This window comes from Oncorhynchus gorbuscha, linkage group LG17, assembly GCF_021184085.1.
Source record: "Oncorhynchus gorbuscha isolate QuinsamMale2020 ecotype Even-year linkage group LG17, OgorEven_v1.0, whole genome shotgun sequence".
NCBI lineage: Eukaryota > Metazoa > Chordata > Actinopteri > Salmoniformes > Salmonidae > Oncorhynchus > Oncorhynchus gorbuscha.
In genome coordinates, this window is record NC_060189.1 from 33,706,237 (window position 1) to 33,729,361 (window position 23,125).

The window sequence follows — 23,125 nt, forward strand, 5'->3', positions numbered from 1 at the left end:
GGTTGATTTTGAAAATTATAAGATAAAGCAAAGCAGTTCGACACATACAACGACACAGAGTTACACATGGAGTAAAACAAACATACAGTCAATAATACAGTATAAACAAGTCTATATACGATGTGAGCAAATGAGGTGAGATAAGGGAGGTAAAGGCAAAAAAAGGCCATGGTGGCAAAGTAAATACAATATAGCAAGTAAAGCACTGGAATGGTAGATTTGCAGTGGAAGAATGTGCAAAGTAGAAATAAAAATAATGGGGTGCAAAGGAGCAAAATTAATTAATTAATTAAATACAGTAGGGAAAGAGGTAGTTGTTTGGGCTAAATTATATGTGGGCTATGTACAGGTGCAGTAATCTGTGAGCTGCTCTGACACGGGTGCTTAAAGCTAGTGAGGGAGATAAGTGTTTCCAGTTTCAGAGATTTTCGGAGTTCGTTCCAGTCATTGGCAGCAGAGAACTGGAAGGAGAGGCGGCCAAAGAAAGAATTGGTTTTGGGGGTGACTAGAGAGATATACCTGCTGGAGCGTGTGCTACAGGTGAGAGATGCTATGGTGACCAGCGAGCTGAGATAAGGGGGGACTTTACCTAGCAGGGTCTTGTAGATGACATGGAGCCAGTGGGTTTGGCGACGAGTATGAAGCGAGGGCCAGCCAACGAGAGAGTACAGGTCGCAATGGTGGGTAGTATATGGGGCTTTGGTGACAAAACGGATTGCACTGTGATAGACTGCATCCAATTTGTTGAGTAGGGTATTGGAGGCTATTTTGTAAATGACATCGCCAAAGTCGAGGATTGGTAGGATGGTCAGTTTTACAAGGGTATGTTTGGCAGCATGAGTGAAGGATGCTTTGTTGCGAAATAGGAAGCCAATTCTAGATTTAACTCTGGATTGGAGATGTTTGATATGGGTCTGGAAGGAGAGTTTACAGTCTAACCAGACACCTAAGTATTTGCAGTTGTCCACGTATTCTAAGTCAGAGCCGTCCAGAGTAGTGATGTTGGACAGACGAGGACAGGTGCAGGTAGCGATCGGTTGATGTCGTCTGCGTAGAGGTGGATCAGAGACTCACCAGCAGCAAGAGCAACCTCATTGATGTATACAGAGAAGAGAGTCGGGCCAAGAATTGAACCCTGTGGCACCCCCATAGAGACTGCCAGAGGTCCGGACAGCAGACCCTCCGATTTTGACACACTGCACTCTATCAGAGAAATAGTTGGTGAACCAGGCGAAGCAATCATTTGAGAATGCCAAGAGTGTGTAAAGCTGTCATGAAGGCAAGGAGTGGCTATTGGAAGAATCTCAAACATAAAATATATTTAGATTTGTTTAACACTTTTTTTGGTTACTACATGATTCCATATGTGTTATTTCATAGTTTTGATGCCTTCGCCTTCACTATTATTCTACAATGTAGATAATAGTACAAATAAAGAAAAACCCTTGAATGAGTAGGTGTCTAAAACTTTTTACATGTAGTGTATACATATTAATATTGCGCTGTTAAATTAGATCTTAGAATGTTCAGGCACTAACCGCTTTGAATAGAGGGGCGTTGTGTACTCGGTGTGGAAGGCTACTTGGCGATATTACGCTCCGCTGGTTGTCTGAAAAGCTCTGCACAACATGGCTATCGTGGAGGTGCGGTCAGTGGGAGCTGGAGGACCAGCCTCTTTGTCCTGGTTCAGCGGTGCACTGGTTGCTGTGGTGCTGGGAGATTGCGTTGGCGGATCATTTCAATGTGCCATGTGTCCATGAAAGTCATTTGTTTATTGAAAAAAAAATGCTCACGTTAAATCTACGATTATCACAAAGCATCACTGTGTCCCAATCTTCATATTACTTTCGCTTCCAACAACAAGCACGAGGAAACAGCGCAATAACCTCTCTTCCTGCGACGTAAATAGGCTATATTCAGTAGCCTATATTATGTTTTATTGTTACACACCAGATAGGTGCGGTAAAATGTGTTGTTTTACATTGTCAGGCATAGTAGTACAGTGCCCCTGGAGTAAATTAGCGTTAAGTGCCTTGCAAAGGGCCTATCGACCGATTTTTCACATTGTCGGGTAACGTTTTCGAACCAGCAGCCTTTCGGTTATTGGCCCAGCGGGTTATTTTCCTGTGTCTGGTCCGGACTGCATTCTCACCTGCAGGGAACCGCACCATGGTACAAATTGAATCTGACCGAGACGACCCTTTTTGAGCGAACCACTGTGCGCTCCCGAGTGCGGACAGTGATCACACCAGCCCCAACTCATCGAACAAAGGGAGAAAACGCACCAGAGTTTGGAAAACAAAAGCTCCAAACCAATTCGGTGTGAAAGCCCCCTAATGTGTAGGTCTACAGTACAAATACTCACATTTATCACCATGCATCTACCTCCCCTAAGCCCTATCAAATGTGTGCATTGCTCAGAGCAACATTAAGCAATTTATTGAATAGAAAAAGGCTACACATTTATAGCTGTCTTCTGTGAATGTGCCCCTAAGCCCAATATCACACACCCATCACCACATATTCTCATGTCGTCATCATATCGTCGTTGTGGTTTCCCCTCAGGTATTTTACATTACGTGATGACACTGCCATGACACGCTGTTTGGTCCAGTCTCTGTTGACCAGGGCAGGGTTCGACTGGGCAGGGTTCTACGAGCAAGACATGGCAAGCAGGTAAAGTAGACAGAGGTCTGTCTGCATTACAGTTTCAGTACTGTTCATACGCACCTATTAAGCATCTATAAATTATATTTAAAAATAATATTGCTTTTCTCTGCAGGTTTGCAAAGTAGCAGGTGTAATCCAGGTGTTGAGGAAGCTTGAATCTCCATACTTGAATGATCTTCCAGCCAGGACTGGCTCAGTTCAGTGGTCGTGGCTCATTTGGGAATGGTGGTGCAATGAGGTTAGCGGCTCAATAAGTACAGCTGTACTTCTGTATATCCTCTCTCTCTTTCTCTCCCTCTCTTTCTGCTCCCAGTACTCCAGGCTTGGTGCGACGCTGACCCACTCTTATTCTCTGTGTTACAATGGAGCAGTACTCCAGGCCCTAACGGTCCACCTGCGCTTACAGGGGCTTTGGAACTGCCACACAAGTTTATTAACAAACTCATTTTATAGATGGAGGAGGCGGAAGGAGAAGATGCTGCTCACAGTGACGCCAGAGTGTAATTACTTTCTGTCACACCCTGATCTGTATCACCTGTCTTTGTGCCTCGTTATCCCCAGTGTATTTATACCTGTGTTCTCTGTTTGTCTGTTTCTAGTTCGTCTTGTCAGGTCTTACCAGCGTGTTTTCCCATCTCCCTGCTTTCTCAAGTTCTGTTTCCTAGTTTCCCCGGTTCTGACCATTCTGCCTGCCCTGACCAGGAGCCCCGCCCATTGTCTGAAGTCAGCGCAGCCTGCCCCGGGACGTCTTCCTGTGGGCTCGGAAGTTGCCCCGGACCTCTCTGCCATTCCCGCAGAGTACCAGGACCTCCGGGAGGTTTTCAGTAAGGCCCAGGTCACTTCACTTCCTCCGCACCGACACTATGATTTCGTGATCAACCTTCTTCCAGGAACCACACCACCCCGGGGACGACTGTACTCTCTGTTGGGTCCGGAGACCAAGGCCATGGAGACCTACATCGAGGACTCCCTAGCTGCCGGGTGTATCTGTCCTTCTGCCTCCCACACCGCGGCAGTGTTCTTCTTTGTGGAGAAGGCTCAATGACTTCACGGTGAAGAACCGCTATCCACTGCCACTCATTGCCTCGGCCTTCGAGCCGCTCCAGGGGGCCACCGTTTTTTCCAAGTTGGATCTGTAGAACGCCTACCATCTGGTGCGGATACGGGAAGGGGACGAGTGGAAGACTGCCTTCAATGCGGCCATTACGAATACCTGGTCATGCCATTTGGATTCACCAATGCCCCTGCTGTGTTCCAGGCCCTGGTTAGAAACATTCTTCGCCTCATGTTGAACTGGTTCATTTTCGTCTACCTCGATGACATCCTTGTTTTCTCCCACTCAGCCCAAGAACACATGCTCCACATCCGACAGGTCCTCAATCGCCTACTGGAACACCAGCTTTTTGTGAAAGCGGAGAGAAATGCTAATTCCATCGCTCCACCATCCCCTTCCTTGGTTACATCATCGCTGCAGGAATATACAGATGGAACCCAGGAAGGTGAGAGTGGTGGTGGATTGACCCCAGCCTACATCCAGAGTGCAGCTGCAATGTTTCTTGGGATTTGCCAACTTCTATCACCGCTTTATGTGGGGTTACAGTACCCTGGCTTCCCCCCTGTCTGCACTCACCTCTCCCAAGATTCCATTCACATGGTCTCCAGCTGCTGATCGGGCATTCCGGGACCTCAAGCACTGTTTCACCACTGCTCCCATATTGGTTCATCCTGACCCTTTCAGTCAGTTTATAGTGGAGGCTGATGCTTCGGAATGTCGGAGTGGGGGATGTCCTGTCCAAGCGTTCTGCCCTGGACCTCAAGTTACATCCCTGTGCCTTCTTCTCCCATCACCTCAATGCCAAGGAGAGGAACTACGATGTGGGGAATCGTGAGCTTCTCACGGTGAAGATGGCATTGGAGGAGTGGAGACACTAGTTGGAGGGGGCGGAACATCCGTTTATTGTGTGGACAGACCACAAGAACCTGGAGTATCTCTGCACCGCCAAGCGTCTCAATTCCAGGCAAGCTAGGTGGGACCTGCTTTTCACCTGGTTTAACGTCTCAATCTCCTACCAACAAGGATCCAAGAATATCAATCCAGATGCGCTGTCATGCCGCTATAGCCCCGTGGCTACCCCCGGTACTGGAATCCCCTGCCCTGAGGTCGAACCTTCAGGAGGCGCCTCACCGTGTACGACAGTTGGCCGTCAATGATACTTACACAGATAGTACATCATTGGGATTTGGCTTCAGCATACCATTTTAGTTTAGAGGCTGAGAATTTGACATGTAGTACTAATGTGCAGTTAGAGAATGAGAACTTCAAACATAAGGGGATGCCTTTTTGAGGGTGCTTGAAGAAATAACTGATGCATGGAGGAGAGTTTTTGGTTCTCAACTTTTATTTCCTCTTGTTATAACAAACATCTTTCTTTTCTGTTTTGCATCCAGCCTCAACGAGCCAGAGTTCCCATTCTGTTATCGTCTGCACAGAGTCAAGGACGTGATGGAAAGGAATAGCGTCAGTATTGAGGAGGTCATATCGGATCTAGGTCAGTATTGACTCATGGAGTAAATACATACTATATTTATCACGTTTCAGGTAAGACCCAAATGCAGACTGTGTTGAAGTAACAATGTTTATTACAGCAACAGGGGCAGGGGAATGACAGGTCAAGGCAGGCAGGGGTCGATAATCCAGAGTAGTGGGGCAAAGGTACAAAACGGCAGGCAGGCTCAGGGTTAGATCAGGCAGAGGTAGGTAATCCAGAGCAGGGGCAAAGGTACAGGACGTCCGGCAGAGTGGTCAGGCAGGCGGGCTCAGAGTCAGGACAGACCAGGAGGGTGGGAAAGAGCGACTAGGGAACAGCAGGAGCTGAGACAAACCACTGGTTGATTTGACAAACAAGACGAACTGGCAACAGACAAACAGAAAACACAGGTATAAGTGTAATGGGGAAGATGAACGACACCTGGAGGGGGGTGGAGACAAGCACAAGGACAGGTGAAACAGATCAGGGCGTGACAATATTCAGTGGTGCCATTATCCCTCTGTCACAATCGTCGTAAATACACTCAGACCAAATCGCAGCGTGGAATCGGTTCGACATATTTTATTGATAGTCAAACACACAAAAAACAATAAAGAATAAACTATACGTGAAGCTCAAACAATGCTCACAGGCAACTACACAGAAACAAGATCCCACAAAACCCAGTGGGGAAATGGCTGCCTAAATGGCTGCCTAAATATGACCCCCAATCAGAGACAACACTAAACAGCTGCGTCTGATTGGGAACCATACCAGGCCAACAAAGAAATACACACTAGATTACCCACCCTAGTCACACCCCGACCTAACCAAAATGGAGAATAAAAGGCTCTCTATGGTCAGGGTGTGACACCCTCTAAGATTTTTGTTAACTCTAAAGATCGGCTTCTTTCTGTGTTTGAACTCAGGCAATAGCATTGCAGCGCTACACTCTGTCCCCACTGCCATGTTCTGTGTGCTGCACTGCCTGGAGCCCCGGGATGGTCTGCCCAATCGCTACGTTGGCCTGGAGAGGACAATCTGGCCTTGGGGGAGAGGCACAGACACATCGCCTGCATGCCAGGGGCCATTGCAGGGTCACATTATGGAATTTATACTATCCCCAAATCTAGCAGAGGTGCTGTGAAGGGGCAGAGGATGCTGATATGAATACTTAGTACCTACAAACTCTGTACCACTAGGCACCGACTGAAGGAGACTCTGGGACCGACAGTCTGCCAAACACAGCAGCACACAGCCCCCTACTTACACAAAGGGACTTTGACCGAGATAAACATACAGTCATGACTGAAAATATTAGCACCCTAGATATATTATTAGCAAAAAAAGCCCTCTTCAATTGAAACCACAGGTTTTTAATGTGGTTCAAGTCTGGAGACTGAGATGGCCATTGCAAAATGGTCAATTAACAATTTCTTTGTGGATTTTGATGTGTACTTGGGGTTGTTGTATTTCTGGAAGATCCACTAGTGGCCAAGTTTCAGCTTCCTTGCAGAGGCAACCAGGCTTTTGGCTAAAATTTCCTGGTACCGAGTTGACCTTAAACAAGGGGCCCAGGACCAGTGGAAGTTAAATATCCCCATAAGATCCACCAACATATTTTACAGTAGGTATGGGGGTTCTTTTCTGTATATGCATCCTTCGTTCCACACCAAACCTACCACTGGTGTGCCTGGCCAAAGAGCTTTATTTTCATGTCATCTAACAACATGCTTGGAGTTTTCTAAATGGCAATGTCACTTGGATTGAAACCAGTGCCATGGTCAGGTGACATGAAAATAGAGCTCTTTGGCCTCGCACCAGTGGTGGGTTTATTACATTTACATTTAAGTCATTTAGCAGACGCTCTTATCCAGAGCGACTTACAAATTGGTGCATTCACCTTATGACATCCAGTGGAACAGCCACTTTACAATAGTGCATCTAAATCTTTTAAGGGGGGGTGAGAAGGATTACTTTATCCTATCCTAGGTATTCCTTAAAGAGGTGGGGTTTCAGGTGTCTCCGGAAGGTGGTGATTGACTCCGCTGTCCTGGCGTCGTGAGGGAGTTTGTTCCACCATTGGGGGGCCAGAGCCCTTTATAATCGAAGGAAGGGTGCATATGCAGAAAAAAAAACATACCTAGGATTTCAAGGATCTGGAAAGATTCTATATGGAGGAATGGTCTACAGTCCCTCCCAATATGTTATCCAGTCCCTCCCAATATGTTCTCCAATCTCATAAAAAATCTAGAAGGGCTGTGTCGTTGTCCTCAGAAGGGAGCCCTATCTTTTTGAGGGATTTAAAAAAAAAACTTGTTAAACAAAATCTTTCTCTGAGTAATTGTATTAGTATAAAGACATATCATTTCATTTTTTTGCATGCAATATAGCTCAGTATTTGTTTCAGGTTCATTTTATACTGTCTTTTTTGCTCATATTTATCAACAGTACATTGATAGTGTCACGTCTACTTCAGCTCCTCCCCTCCAGCATTCGACGTTGTCGGTTTACTAATCACCTGTCCAGGGAACCATCATTACGGCACCTGGCTTTCATCATTACACGCACCTGCGCTTCATCATTAAGCACACCTGGCCTCCATTACCTCACTCATTACCTCCCCTTATCTGGCACTCCCTCAAGTTCCTTCCCCAAGCAGCATTGTTTCTGTTGGTCATGTCTAGATGCTACTCCTGTGTTGTATCGTTATATTAAATTTACCACCTGTTTCTTGACTCCCATCGTCGACGTTACAGATAGCTATTTCATACATCCTCTTATTCTGTGGTCTTCCTTTTGCCATCTGTTGAACAATTAACATGAACTCACTCACTTTTGTACATCGCCCTGGTCTGTACAATTGACCTTATTTTAGTGCCCAAAAAACAATACTTCCAGATCAACTGTAATATCGATACCAATGTAAAGCACAATTTCTCCCCTTTCCAACAAAATCAATGACGAGACCTTCATGATGCCCATCTCTGCATGATTCAAGAAGACAATGAGCTCCGTCGGGTCTTTTTTTAAATGACAGGTGGGGAAGCTAAACCTATTGCGTGATAGTGAGAAGGAGAGATGTGTGGGGAAACAGCTTTTTTCACTCGATCTGTCCAACTTATCAGCTTATCGCCTCTAAAATGTAAATAAAACACTATAAAGAGTTTATATAATGTGTCATTACATACCTATTTGAAGGTTTGTGTCGAATTTGAATCGGGTTTTTAGGGCGGTGCTAAAGTGATCTTCAGAAGTAAACAGCAGCTTTTGAGAGTCATGAAATCTTGCAGTGATGATGCAAAAAATGACTAGGTATCCCCCTTATCCTGTCCCTTTCTTGTTTTTAAACGGTGAGAGCAGTGCTACACCTGGTGGAGAGAGGCAGTAAGACATAATTAGTTGATTTATGCGCATGTACGTTACGCCATGACACGTCACGAAGTAACGTACAGCTTCTCCAACACTATAGAGCCATTACTATGTCAATCAACGCTGGAATAGAAATGTAGTTCACACACCAGATTTTGATGTCAACAATGTCGCTACAGTCCCATTTGTTTTCTTTGCAGCCTCGTTTGAATGTCGCGGTTGCGCACATTTGTACGGAATGGGGTTAGCTTACCTTAGTCTGTCACGAAAAACCTAACTTCTGAATTTAACATGAGTTACTATATGTCTTCTTTTTGATAGAGAAAATAATTGAATAAAAAAAAAAGTAAAGTAAAAAATTGTATGATGTATTTGTGTGCTTGTTACTGACAATGTAAACCAACATCTGCGAAATACAAGCCGAGTACTTTCTTTGAGTTAAAGTACAGGAGAGATAATTAGATGTTCCTCTTCTGACAATCCTCAGCAGTCGAACTTTCAGAAATTGAATGTGACAGAACAGGAAGAACCTGCGCGGACAGGTGAGGTGAAGGCTTCCGACTCTCTAACGCAATGATCGCGAACATGCCAGGGATGATTCTGGCTCAGTGCCAGGGATGATTCTGGCTCAGTGCGAGTAACATTTTTGGCCAGTACCCTGTATATTTCCAAGTGTATTATTTATTCCTTGTGTTATTTTTCTATTATTCAATTTTTTCTCTCTCTGCATTGTTGGGAAGGGCCCGTAAATCAGAATTGAACTCTTACAGGCTGACCACACCGCTTGTGTCGCGTGCGCGAGCGTTGCAAAATACATTTAGAAATCGTGTAACACGGAACCCAAACCTTCTGCGCGCGTGCGCCGTCGTGCATAAATCTATTTTGTCCCCCACACCAAACACGATCACGACAGGCAGGTTAAAATATAAAACCAACTCTGAACCAATTATATTAATTTGGGGACAGGTCGAAAAGAATTATACATTTATGGCAATTTAGCTAGTTAGCTTGCACTTGCTAGATAATTTGTCCTATTTAGCTAGCTTGCTGTTGCTAGCTAATTTGTCCTGGGATATAAACATTGAGTTGTTATTTTACCTGAAATGCACAAGGTCCTCTACTCCGCCAATTAATCCACATATAAAACGGTCAACCGAATTGTTTCTAGTCATCTCTCTTCCTTCCAGGCTTTTTCTTCTCTTGACTTTATATTGCGATTGACAACTTTCATAAATTAGGTGCATTACAGCCACTGCCCTCGTTCGTCTTTCAGTCACCCACGTGGGTAAAACCATTGAGGAGATGGCACGTAGGTACCTGCTTCTATAAACCAATAAGGAGACGGGAGAGGCAGGACTTGCACCGCGATCTGCGCCAGAATAGAACTGATTTCTATTTTACACGCGTGAGCAGTGTGGGTGCAATAATTGAATAACATAGATTTCTAAATTTATTTTGACCTGAGCTGTGTTCGAATACCCATACTATATACTGTTAGTTCATTTTAGTAAACAAACGGTATCCTTTCAGTTGAGCGTACTAGCGCTTCGCCTGTCTGCCGGAAGTTGATGCTGTTGTTATGCAACCTCTTGCTAGTTTGTTAGCATAACAAATTAATACCAAGACTTTGGGTGTGTTGCTAAATTCAATCTGGAATGCCAAAGTGTGTTTCTCTCTCTCGGAGCGTTCAGAGCGCACGCTGGATGCTCTGGCTGAGGAGTAGGGTTGATCCAAGCGTTCTGACCTCCCAACTGCAGTCAAGCACCTAAGCTAACTTGCTAGCTACTTCCAGTCACAAATGAGAGAACACCTCACTCTGACCATTTTACTCGCCCGAGCAGAGCTGGTTAGGCAGTTTTCATGTTATCCAGAGTGTTGGTGACTGTAACTGTGCTGCTGTCAACAATTTAATTACGCTTTTCTGCTGACGTTTACTGACACTGGCCACATTCAACGGCTGTTGAGCGTTAGTAAATCCATCCCTTATTCTGCGCTCTGCATCTGGCACAGTCAGATAAGTGCTCTGAAATCAGAGTAGATAGCCAGAGCGAATTTACAAACGCACCCGAACAACTATACCACTTAGCTAAGCTATGATTGACAGGGTTAGCCATAGTAGTATGGCGCCCCTGGAGCAAATTAGGGTTAAGTGCCTTGCAGTCGGATGCCAAGCAGTTGCCATACCAAGTGGTGATGCAGCCAAACAAGATGCTCTGCAGCTGTAGAACCTTTTGAGGATCTGAGGGCCAATGCAAATATTTTCAGCCTCTTGAGGTGGAAGAGGCATTGTCGTGCCTTCTTTACGACTGTGCTGATGTGTGTGGACCATGTTAATTCCTTAGTGATGTGGACACCGAGGACCTTGAAGCTCTCGACCCACTCCGCTACATCCACATCGATGTGGATGGGGGCGTGCTCGGCCCTTCGTTTCCTGTAGTCCAGGATCAGCTCCTTTGTATTGCTGACATTGAGGGAAAGGTTGTTGTCATGGCACCACACTGCCAGGTCACTGACCTCATACCTATAGGCTGTCTCATCGTCGTCGGTGATCAGGCCTCCCACATCGTGTCGTCAGCAAACCTAATGAGGGTGTTGGAGTCAAGCGTGGCCACGCAGTTGTGGGGCAAGTTTCAGGTGGCAAATTTATGGTCATTTGCACCAGTATGTAGGAGGGAGATTCCAACATGTGAGAAGAGGGCATGGGATAAAGGAGTGTGTAGTTTCAGTTTCATTTGTGGGGGGTGGCCATATAGCTGGGGATCAGAAATGTCCTGTACGAGTGAGACAGTTTGAAGTTTCCAGGGATTCATGGGCCCATGTCAGGGCTGGACCAGTCATTATAGGTAGCAGCAGACAGGTCCGGTGCTGCTGGAGGGTCCCCTAGTGCAGGGACAGGCAGGGAGTCAGAGGCACGCAGGGTCACTGGCGACAGCTCGTCAAGTAGCTCTAGCTGGTGTTGATCTGGTGGCGGTGAGGAACAGGGTCTGATCAGCAACATGTGGCGATGCTGGGGAAACCCTCTCCCCGGCTCAGGCAGCCAATGCCGACTCCAGCAGCATTGCCCCGCGATAGCGAGCACCAGAAATGCACCATAAACCGATGCTTGTAGCAGTTGAATTCCTATACCTGGCGGCTGGTCATCTGTCGCTGGGGATGGCTCCCTGAAAGGTCCCGTTATTTCTTCTGAAGCCCGTGTGCAGTCCAGTCGCAATGAAGACGATTTACCTTGTAGAAGGTTATGTTTTGTCCCTGTTAATCGTACGGTTTACCACAAACACGGTTTCACGGCCATCCTCACGCACTGTTGCACCTACAACAAAAATCTAGTGAGTCCGCCCAAGCAAGGCATTTGATTGGTTTGACATGTTGCGAGTCGTCACTGATTTACACCGGGTTCTTACCCCTTTTTAGCAGATTTTGTGCCATGGACTTCCCGTTTAGGAAAGCCTGGTTATCAATGAGGCTACTGATGAGCTAGCAAACTAGCTACTAGCTCTGGTCCAGCTTCAAATGACATCATTGACCCAGATGTAGCTAGCTACATCCAGAGCCATATATTTCTAAATATATGGCTCTGCCTATACATCAATAGAACCAAAATGATAGCTAGTAAAAAGCCTTCCTATGTCAGCTGGTGAATAATTTGCTATGTTTTGTTGTATCTTTTATCTATCTTAATATAAAATACTAATCTACTATCCATTACCTGTTTGTTAATAAACTACCACTTCCCATATATTTGGCCACATCAGATGCATACTAGGCAGGCACACTCTTTGGCCAAACATAAAAATGTATTTTCCCCAGTACAAGGATCTGAGATGACCACTCTTGGCAGAAAGTCTCAGTCTACAGTGACTGGAAGTGCAAGAAAAGTTTAAGACAATGTAGCTGACTGGCACAATCTGATTCTGAAATGGGACCGACTGAATGATGAAGGATCCACCATTGCAAATAAAATGGTCAATCTAGGGTTGACAATGTTTAGCGATGTCTTGCTTGACAATAAATGGAATTGGGAGGAAAGTCATGCTAATGTTAAATGGCAATCTTCCTCATCACTTTAAAAAAAATCTGTTTAACATAAAGAGATGGAAGTCACGATGGAGGATCAGGACACATTTAATTCAGAGAATGCATTTGGAAACAGTAGTGAACTACAAGAGTTGCTAAGTGTCATGGACAAAATGGTGAATACATAATTTGTGCCATAATTGAACAGTATCAAAGACTGTGGAACAATCAGCCAAATCTTGATTAAGGATTGTTCCACCTTTCTCTCTGGCAACACTAACAATTGTAGCCTGATTCCAGATCTGTTCGTACTATTTTGCCAACGTAATGTTAATTATCACAACAAAAACAGATCTGAGACCAGTATACAATTGTGCTGTCAGTGTGATAACTGACCATTTTCTCTTTCCATTAGACACGTATTGAATACAAAAATTGATAAATTAGTTTAATCTGAGAAGGGGATCATCGATCTGGAGAAATTCCAATATGGAACAGGAAGACAAACTCCTTTGTTTCAGACCTGGCCTACATCACAGTTCGATGAGACTTTCCATCAGTTTAAGATGCCTTGCGCTTTGAAAATGCATGTAGGATCCAGAATACACATAATTCTGGACTAAAAAATGTTATGAAGTGCTTTTTAGTTCAGGTGTAGGCTTACGTTTTTTATGGGAAACCGATCCTTGAGGTGTTTTTATTACGAATCATCTAGTGCCTTCAGAAAGTATTCATACCCCTTGACTTTAATCTATTTTGAATTCAGGCTGTAACACAACAAAATGTGTAATAAGTCAAGGGGTATGAATACATTCTGAAGGCACTGTATGTTCCATGACAAGTAGGTTTTGTGTAATGTCACCATGTTTATTTCAGCTGAGGTCCCCTCCAATCGCTACGAAGCCTACAAGCGTGACCGGACTCTGAAGCGGGCCATTCTTCAGGAACTAGCTCACACAACAACCTCTCAATGGTGCACCTCTCCTGCAGGCTGTATCAGCCGTACATAGACAACAGTGCAAAGCTACTGTTAGAGGGTCTTCTTTTAGAGACAGCGCATTGACAAATCTAACATAAATTGAAAAAAGAAATCATATTGGAATGGGATTATATTCTGTGTATGGACTTGTAAGTACAGTAGCCATACAACTACTGTATTGATGTTACAAAGGAAGTCGCATGCACTGAATGAAGCACAGCAATGCTGCTGGTTTCAACTTTCCGTTAAATAAAATAATGATTTGTTCTCACATTCTTTATTAAGAGGAAAATGAGCTAAACTGTACAGTATATGAAATGGTTGTACTGCAACAATGAATCACAAATGAAACATGGAAATGAATAAAACCACAACTTTTACGATTTCTTTTAAAGTTTCCCCTCCGTTGAATAAATGTCCCATGGTATTACAAACCTATTTTATGTTTGGAAAATGTTACACCCAAATATATAAAAAGTAATAAAATAGTGCAACTTTTTTTAAACTGCTTTTGATATTTATCTACATATAAACATATCACAAACAACTAAACACTTTTAAGGAAGGGCTATTAATTTGTCTAAATATGAAAACACCACATCGAAAATAATGTTTACAAATTCATAAAGAACACTTGGAATACAATAAAATCCACCAGAAGTAAGAAATCAATATGGGTGAAGTTGAGGGGGTTGAATATGGAGAAACAACAAATCACTGCTGTGTTTTCCCCTCAGCCTCAATACCAAGCAGGGCATGGACTGCTTCCAGAGGGACTCCTTCAGGGGCGCGGATGTGCATGGTGGTGCCGTCAGGCCCGTTGACGATGACGATGCGCTCAGAGGCCATGTCGCCCTCCTGGCCCTCTGCTAGGTGCATGGTGAGCCCCTCGGTCTGGATGTAGATCTCCTGGCCTTCCTGGGTCTCCTGAACCACTACCTGGCCTCCGCTGGAGACAGCCTGGGTCAGGCCACTCTCAGGGACCAGGGTACAGTTGGGCTGATGCGGCTGAGTGCTACTACTCCTGGGCTGCTGATCTACTGGGACTGGGTCGGTGGCCAAGGCCTTCTCTAACTCTTTCATTTGATCTGCTATGTCAGTGGTGCTCAGGACCTCAGTTGGTTCTGTACCAGACACACCCTGACAAGTCTCCATGGCCTCTCCTCCCGCTGAGTCAACGGTCTCTGTCATGCTGTTGGATAAGTGATCCTGGATCAGTTCCATGGGTGTTACGTTAGTCTCTGGGTTAGATGAGACAACCTGTGGTTTGACGACAGCAATCTGAGTGGCTTGAGGGCCCATGTCACTGGTGCTCAGGACCTCAGTTGGTTCCGTACCAGACGCATCTTGACCTGTCTCCATGGTCTCCTCTCCTCCCGCTGAGTCAATTGACTCTGTCATGCTGTTGGATAAGTGATCCTGGATCAGTTCCATGGGTGTTACATTTGTCTCTGGGTTAGATGAGACAACCTGTGGTTTGACGACAGCAGTCTGAGTGGCTTGAGGGCCCATGTCACTGGTGCTCAGGACCTCGGTTGGTTCCGTACCAGACGCATCCTGAGCTGTCTCCATGGTCTCCTCTCCTCCCGCTGAGTCAATTGACTCTGTCATGCTGTTGGATAAGTGATCCTGGATCAGTTCCATGGGTGTTACATTTGTCTCTGGGTTAGATGAGATAACCTGTGGTTTGACGATAGCAGTCTGAGTGGCTTGAGGGTCCGCGGGGCTCTTGGTGGGCACCTGAGTTTGTGGTGAATTGTTCTTCATGCTTGTTGATGCGGTGTTCTCTACTTTGGCCTCACTGGATTCTGAGAGTATACAGGGAAATGAAAGCAGAACAAAAATGTGTGATCTTCCATGTTTTGGTTAGGACATATATCAAATATCTATCCACAGGTTGTTAGTAGGTAAAATATACAACATACCTATTTTGGAAGTCTCAACGCCGTTCTGATGAATTTGAACACCAACCCGGTTTTCCATTTTAAATCTCTTCGTTGGAGGTAACATTTTAGAATTCTGGGTTAAAAAAAAAAGAAGAAACAAAAGACTTTCATCAACCTAAGAATTACCTTTACATTTTTGCATCTCATAACAATGAATTACTATGAAAAATATATATAATTCCATAACAGCAAGAGTAGAGTTAGTGTGCAGTCTAAATTAAATGGTGCTTACCTCCATGTAGCGGACATTCTTGGTTGCCATGTTGGTGACATTCTGCTGCGTTGGAGGGTGGAGGACTTTCAACCTGTTCACCTCATCGACGATGCCAAGAGATTTGGCAACCTAAGCAACAGGATTTGCATTAATGAACAATTTTACTCTGTACATTTTGTTTCCGAGACAGAATCAATTTGCTCAATGCATTTGAATACATTTCAACTCCCAGTGTAGTGATACTAATAATGAGATGTCTGTATAGTATTTTATTCCACCCAAATGTATAGTTTCATTGAATTGAATAATATAGCTGTACTTCTTACATCTACATTGTGGACCTCCAAGGCCGTGTGGACACCCTGCTGAGGGTTACTGATATAGTCCCGGGCCATCTTCTTCACCTGGCTGTGGAGCTGCTCAAACTCCCGGTAGACATCCGAAAACTGGGCTTTGGGTTGCCGCCCCTTCTCCACCTGACGGTTCATGGAATACAATTATTCAGTAAACCAAAAACTACAACTGTGTCTTATTCGATATTTGCCTGTTGCTAAAAATGTACGATAAAGTGCATTCAAACATTGTGTAGCAAAAACAATGTATTGTGTAAATTGTTTTATTGGCGTGCAACTGTTTCTTCAGGTGGTTAGCGTGGTGACCATACCTTCATCAAGAGGAACTCCCAGACAGTCATGACCTTAGCCAGGCGAGGGAGCACAGTCTCCATCAGTTCTTCATTATCACACTCGTGTGTCACCTAGCAAGGGAACAAGTGACATAAACAGTGAAACAACTTATGTGTTCAGAGATTCATGTTATACTCACAACATTGCTAAATACTCATGTTTTTTTTGCATTATAACAACTACATTTTGTTTGTATATTGAACACTTGTTTTTAACTTCATGTAGAAACATTCCTAGCAGCAACCGTTTGTTGAAAGTGTTCTGACTCCTAATTTGAAGTACCTCTTTCAGCCGTGCTTTCCTTCGCTGGGCCTGCTGCTCCACACTGGCTACTCCCCCTCCTAGCTTTGGGGGTCGGCCCCGTCGCCCCCGTCTCACTGCTGGGTGTGCTGCCACCGTCGGCAGGCCTTTGGTAGGTGGTCTGCCCCGTCCTCTGGGCCTCCCTGGTCCCCGAGCCTGGACCACTACCTGGCCCACTGCCTGTCTGGTAGAAGCTGCTACTCCTTGGGCTGCCGTGGTATCCACCTGTGAAGGTACAATCCGTAAAAACATTATGGACTGGTTTCCCAGACACAGATTAAGCCTTATAGTCACGGGCTAAAAGCTAGTTCAATGGAGATTTTCCACTGTGCTTGATTTTTGTTGTTGTCTTGGACCAGGTTTAATCTGTGTCCGGAAAACCAACACCATAACAGACAGACATCACCATAATATTAGCTTTCGGATAAATTAGCTGCAGGTTGTCAACATTCCAATGGTATTCGTTTGTCAACATTTGATTATACACAAGGTAACTTTCTAGCGACTTACTTTTTGTTGAGTGGTTGAAGTTGCAGCAGCCGTTTTCTCTGTGGCATCACTTTTCTCAGGACCTGATGTATTTTTAACACTGTAGGCATTACTCTCTTCAGTTGGCTTCTTATGTTCAGCCCCAGTGCCTGCTCTCTTACCAGGGCTGTCTGTTTTTGGGGTCCCTTCAGGAGGGGACTTCAGTTCACCGTGAGAGGGATTCAGCCTGTAGTGTCTGGACAGACCTCCGTGGCCTATGTAAGCTTTATCGCACGTTTCACATTGAAAGGCCTTCCGCTTGTGACTGTAACTCATAGATGCTGCTCCCTTTTTACTATCCCCGCCATCCTCATCTTCCTCCACACTGATCTCAGAGTAATCATCAGAATCTGACTGATGGCCCTCAGCCAAATCCTCTGTCTTGATGAACTTATAGTCCTTCACCTTGTACTTGGGCGGTCTGGACACCCTCCCGGAACGGGTTTTGATATTCGGTGCCTTCTTCACTCTGGCTTTGACCCTTTTAACTTTTTCCACTGTGGAGGCTGGGACAGAGACAGACGTGGTGGCAGCAGCGGTGGCAGGTTTAACTGCTGTGCCGTTGACCGGGGCCTTACCAGAAGGCTGCTGGACTGGGGTCTGAACAGGTATGGGCAGTTTGTGCACAATAGGAACCAGGCTGCCAACCACAGGGGTTGAACTCTGCAGAAGCAGCTGAATGGGAGGGTCTCCAGGGTTCTGCTGTAGGAAGTACTGTTGCTGTCCAACCATGGGTGTGATATGGATGATCTGGGGGCTGCTGCTCACACTGCCATTTGTAGACACTTTGACCTGCTGGCCTTGACTCGTCAAAGGCAAGTTCTTCTGTTGGGGGATTGAAATGGTAGCCTGCGTAGGTCCTTTCACCTCCTGCTTTCCAGAGGGCATCTGGACTTGGATTCGGATGGTTTCCTGCTGGTAAAATATAAACAATAACATCTGGATAGTAGATTTCATAGCATCGGATTAAAGTGCTATGATCAAATGTTATCTTTTCAAACACAGAATTAGACAATTGAGCATATTAAATATCGCGGAAATTCATGTGCAATAATTTAATAGAAAAAAACGAATCCAAAAAGTAGTTACCTTTTTCGGGACCAGGCGCGTACCATTGTGGGACTGAAGTGCCACTTGTTTCGCAACCTTCTTCAGCTGCTGTGATGCATTCTGCATAGTGACCAATGGATGTGGGCTTCCTACTGTAATCTCTGAAGCTGCAACAGTCGTGAACAAGCCAGTTGTGGGGTCCAGAGTGGTCACGACCTGCTCCGATTCCTTGGGTGTCTGGGCCATGGATTGCTGAGATTTGATCACTTGCTCTAGCACTTGTTGCAGCTCATTGGGAGCCAGTGCTGTACTTGGAATCGTATACTGTGTCTGTGATGAAGTAGTAGGGAGTGTTTTGATTACTTGATTTTGTTCAAACAGGCGAACAGCCTCACTCTCTGTCACTGTAACAAGCTGCTGTTTGGCCAACTGCTCCACTAGCTGTTGCTGCTCCTCTGCAGTCAGACCTGATCCCTCAACAAAACTACCGTCTGGTTGCACATAAATAATGGTGGTTCCAGGTGCGAGAGCGTTTACAAAGTCAGCACTGACTGTAGAATACTCTGCACCATTTGCAATACCTGAAGTCTCAACAATAGACGTTATGTTTTGTTCAGGTTGTTGTTCATTTCCATCAGTTTGGCCGACAACCACCTGGGAGTCCTTTGCAACGAATGTCTCCTCTTTTGTGCAGCTTTGCAGAAAATCTGTCAAGCCCTGCGCTTCAATACATTTATCGCCGACTTGGTTCTGGTTTTCCAATTCTGTAGAGGTTTCATTTTCTGGCAATCCAGAAACACATTGAACTTGATATATTGTACCATGATCTGCCCCTGTTGTTGTACTTGACACATCGCTCTCATCCTCGTTGTCCGCCATTTTGACTGTTGTAGCTAGCAGGCTAGCTAGCAAGCTAGATATTCATGTGCAATACCCGAAACAATCGATAGATTAGGTAACTTGAATTTCGATATTTTCTTACAACCCTATGAGTTAGTAATAAAAACGACACAGAGGTTACTGCAATTGTAAATATATAAATGTTGAGGATACTGTGAAACGATGCAATCATTAAACGCTACACAAGGTAGCTAACGGCAAAGACAGACGTGAGCAGAGTGGCTGCTGGCTAGATTTTTTTTCTCCAGCGTGTGTCATTTCCGTAGCCGGTCATTTTCTTCTTCGGTGGGGTTTATCGGCAGTTGGCATCCAACGTTGTGGTGCATTACCGCCACCTACTGTAGTTGAGTGTGGGCCAGAGACTGACAAACTAAAGCCAACCCCGTTTCTCTTTAAAAAAAGATAACACAATATTTGAGGCTGTATCTAATGACGTTCTCCTCAGTATGCTTTGAAATTCATTTCCTGTATCCCCCTCTCCCTCATACTGGATCTCAGCCTCTCTGTTTCCCTCTCATACTGCCCACACAGTATCAGTACATGCTCCACTGTTTCTGTTTCCTGGCAATAATCACACATTCCTGTCTGATGATTTCCTATCACATTTAAAGTATTATTCAACTGTCTGTGACCCACTCTTAGTCGTGTAAAAATAGCCTCTTCTGTCTCTTCCTGCCGTCCTCCTCTCCCCGACTTTCCTATGTACTTGGAATAGATGCCTGCCTTTAGTGTCTCTATTCCACTGCTGCTGCCATATCAAATCAAATCAGGTGAAAAAAACAGGTGTAGACCTTACAGTGAAATGCTTATTTACAAGCCCTTAACAAACAATGCAGTTTTAAGAAAAATAGGTTTTAAAAAGTACGATAATTAATTAAAAAATAATAATAATTAAAGAGCAGCAGTAAATAACAATAGCGGGGCTATATACAGGTGGTACCGGTACAGAGTCAATGTACATGTTAGAGTTATTCAAGTGACTATGCACAGATAATAACAGAGAGTAGCAGCAGCATAGAAGAGGTGGGTCAATGCAAATAGTCTGGGTATCCATTTGATTAGATGTTCAGCAGTCTTATGGCTTGGGGGTAGAAGCTGTTTAGAAGCCTCTTGGACCTTGGTGCTCTGGTACCGCTCGCCGTGCGGTAGCACAGAGAACAGTCCATGACTAGGGTGGCTGGACTATTTGACACATTTTCGGGTCTTCCTCTGACACCGCCTGGTATAGAGGTCCTGGATGGCAAGAAGCTTGGCCCTGGTGATGTACTGCGCCGTACGCACTACCCTCTGTAGTATCTTGAGATCGGTGGCCGAGCAGTTTCCATACCAGGCAGTGATGCAACCCGTTAAGATACTCTAGATCACATATGTCAGAGTCAAGGCCCGCGGGCCACATCCGGCCCGCGAGAAGGTTTTTTACGGCCCCTGGGATGATCTTGATTTATTATTAGAACCGGCCCGCAGACCGCAGCAAGCCGGCAGCCCGCAGATCTTTTACACGCACCAATACTACATTTCCCACAATGCAACGGTGACGCACCGAGCAGTAGGCTGTGGCACAGCAGTTGTCAGCATCACAGTAAAATTAACTTTCAGATACCCATCAAAAATGGCAAAACGGAAGGTGGACACTGAGAACCGGGGTTTCAAACATTTGTTCACGGAGGTAGCTGGAAAACCTGTGTGTCTTCTGTGTGGAGAAAGTGTGGCGGTACTGAAAGAGTATAATCTGAGACGACATTATGAAACGAAACACGCGGAGAATATGGACATGGAACAAAGGCTACAAAAGGCAGAGGAATTAAAACGAGGCCTCAAATCTCGACAGGCTCTGTTCAAAAAAGCCAAATCACAAGGCCAGGCTGTCAAGGCCAGTTTTATTTTGGCAGAAGAGATCGCTAAATGCCATTTACGGAGGGGGATTTCATCAAAAACTGCATGATTAAAGTTTGTGACGAAGTTTGCCCAGAAAAAAAAAGGCAACTCTTTTTAAATGTGAGTCTGAGCAGAAACACCATTCTGTAGACCTTGAGAGCAGCTTGTGAAAAAGGGAAAATGGCTGTGAGATGAGAGCACCGACATTTCTGACATTGCCCAGTTGTCAATTTTGTGACTCCCCTAAGCGTGACAGAGGACTGGCATTTTGACGTCTATGCATGGCACAACTACGGGGCATGATTTGTATGAAGAGTCAAGATGTAAATGAGATGGAGCTGCCTTTCCCAGCTGCCAGTGTTTGACAACCGACGGAGCACCTCGATTTGTGTGGACACAGGAGCGGACTGGTGGGGAAGTCGGGAAAAGATTGAGCTGACAGCTTATCTTTGAACAAAACATCACCAGGAAGCCATGAAAATTAGTTTGTTGGTCAAGTTAAAAGTTAAAGTTTAATTTTGACTGGTGTGTTGATTGTATTTCAATCCAAATATCAAGGTAAAAGCCCACTTTTTTAGAAAATGTTTGATGTGCCTTGAATATGGCTTTTCTTGAGGCTCATATTGGAATATATTTGTTAGTTTTGTTGGTCATAGACTATAGTCATTTAAAAAACCTGCTCCACTACAGCCTAGTCAATGAGAATGGAGGCGTGCTCGGTCCTCCTTTTCCTATAGTCCACAATCATCTCCTGTGTCTTGATAACGTTGAGGGAGTGGTTGTTGTCCTTGCACCACACGGTCAGGTCTCTGACCTCCTCCCTATAAGCTGTCTCATCATTGTGTCATCAGCAATCTTTTTTATTTAACCTTTATTAATGATGGTGTTGGGAGTCGTGCCTAGTCGTGCAGTCATGAGTGAACGGGGAGTACAGGGAGGGGACTGAGCACATACTCCCTGAGGGGCCCCCGTGTTGAGGATCAGCATGGCGGATGTCTTGTTACCTACCCGTTCCACCTGGGGGCGGCCCATCAGGAAGTCCAGGATCCAGTTGCAAAGCGAGGTGTTTAGTCCCAGAGTCCTTAGCTTAGTGATGAGCTTTGAGGGCACTATGGTGTTGAACGCTGAGCTGTAGTCAATGAATATCATTCTCACATAGGTGTTCCTTTTGTCCAGGTGGGAAAGGGCAGTGTGGAGTGCAATAGAGATTGCATCATCTGTAGATCTGTTGGGGCGATATGCAAATTGGGTGGTCTGCACCATCACTGTCCATATCAGGCTTTTTGCATTTGCCTTGCTCATTGAAACTACAACATCCACATTCCCACTACTAAGTGCTTGTTTATCCAGTACATCAGCTGCCTAGTTCCCCCTCTACCCCCACATGGACTAGGACCCAAGTAAATCTTGTCTGAATACCCATCTGTCTAACCCTGCCATGAGTTTGTAGTACATCATACAGCAGGTCTTGTCTGCTACGTGAGCTAAAGACTGCAGACTCATCAACACTGCACATGAGTCAGAGCAAATAACTACATCCGGTGACTTTATTAGACCATCTATGGTCGTTCCACAAAGTTTATAAACTCAGAGGCTTAACATCGTGAGATTTTCTGGGAACGCATGTGAAACAGACCAAGCAGATCGGGCTGGGATTCGGGGTTTTGAAAAGTCAATGAGAGAAGTGAAAAATTCTTCCTTAGTTGTTAATTTTCTCTAAATCTAAATGCACAAACTAGAATCGAGGCAATGTTATTACTCTAACCTCATAAAAGTGACAAACGGACATGTTGGAATTTTTGTCAAGAACAACTTTATAGCGAAGGAGTGTGTGAGACCAGATGAAGTGATTCTGCGCATGCACTTAGCTAGACAATGTCGCCATCTACAAGCGTTATCTGGAGAAGCAGTTTTAGCCCATCTTCATACTGTACTGTCTTTGGTTTTTCTGTATGGAGCGCCGTTTGGGTCTTTGCGTGTCAAAAAAGATACACGTCAAATAATACTATTTGACAGGTTAAATAAGCTTTTAATTTGACACGTCAAGTAACATAATTCTATTA

The 23,125-nt window shown here is 44.9% G+C and overlaps 1 protein-coding gene and 2 pseudogenes across 2 annotated transcripts; 2 read left to right on the top strand and 1 right to left on the bottom strand.

Moving 5' to 3' along the window:
- The first annotated feature begins 1,628 nt into the window (after positions 1–1,628).
- Positions 1,629–6,376, top strand: LOC124001411 (annotated as a pseudogene).
- A 3,496-nt stretch (positions 6,377–9,872) lies between these two features.
- On the top strand, positions 9,873–13,647 carry LOC124001412 (annotated as a pseudogene).
- Positions 13,648–13,824: 177 nt separating this feature from the next.
- Positions 13,825–19,437, bottom strand: LOC124001849. Of its 2 annotated transcripts, none has more exons than XM_046308973.1 (8): positions 18,327–19,437; positions 17,220–18,149; positions 16,692–16,934; positions 16,388–16,480; positions 16,050–16,199; positions 15,742–15,852; positions 15,489–15,582; positions 13,825–15,371 (listed from the first exon to the last, which is right to left on the bottom strand). In XM_046308973.1, exons 1-8 carry the CDS (start codon positions 19,164–19,166, stop codon positions 14,278–14,280), a joined length of 3,555 nt encoding a protein of 1,184 aa, XP_046164929.1. In that variant the 5' UTR covers positions 19,167–19,437; the 3' UTR covers positions 13,825–14,277. The 2 variants fall into 2 exon arrangements, with proteins under 2 accessions (XP_046164929.1, XP_046164927.1); XM_046308971.1 differs by having other exon boundaries at positions 17,220–18,152.
- Positions 19,438–23,125: the final 3,688 nt, after the last annotated feature.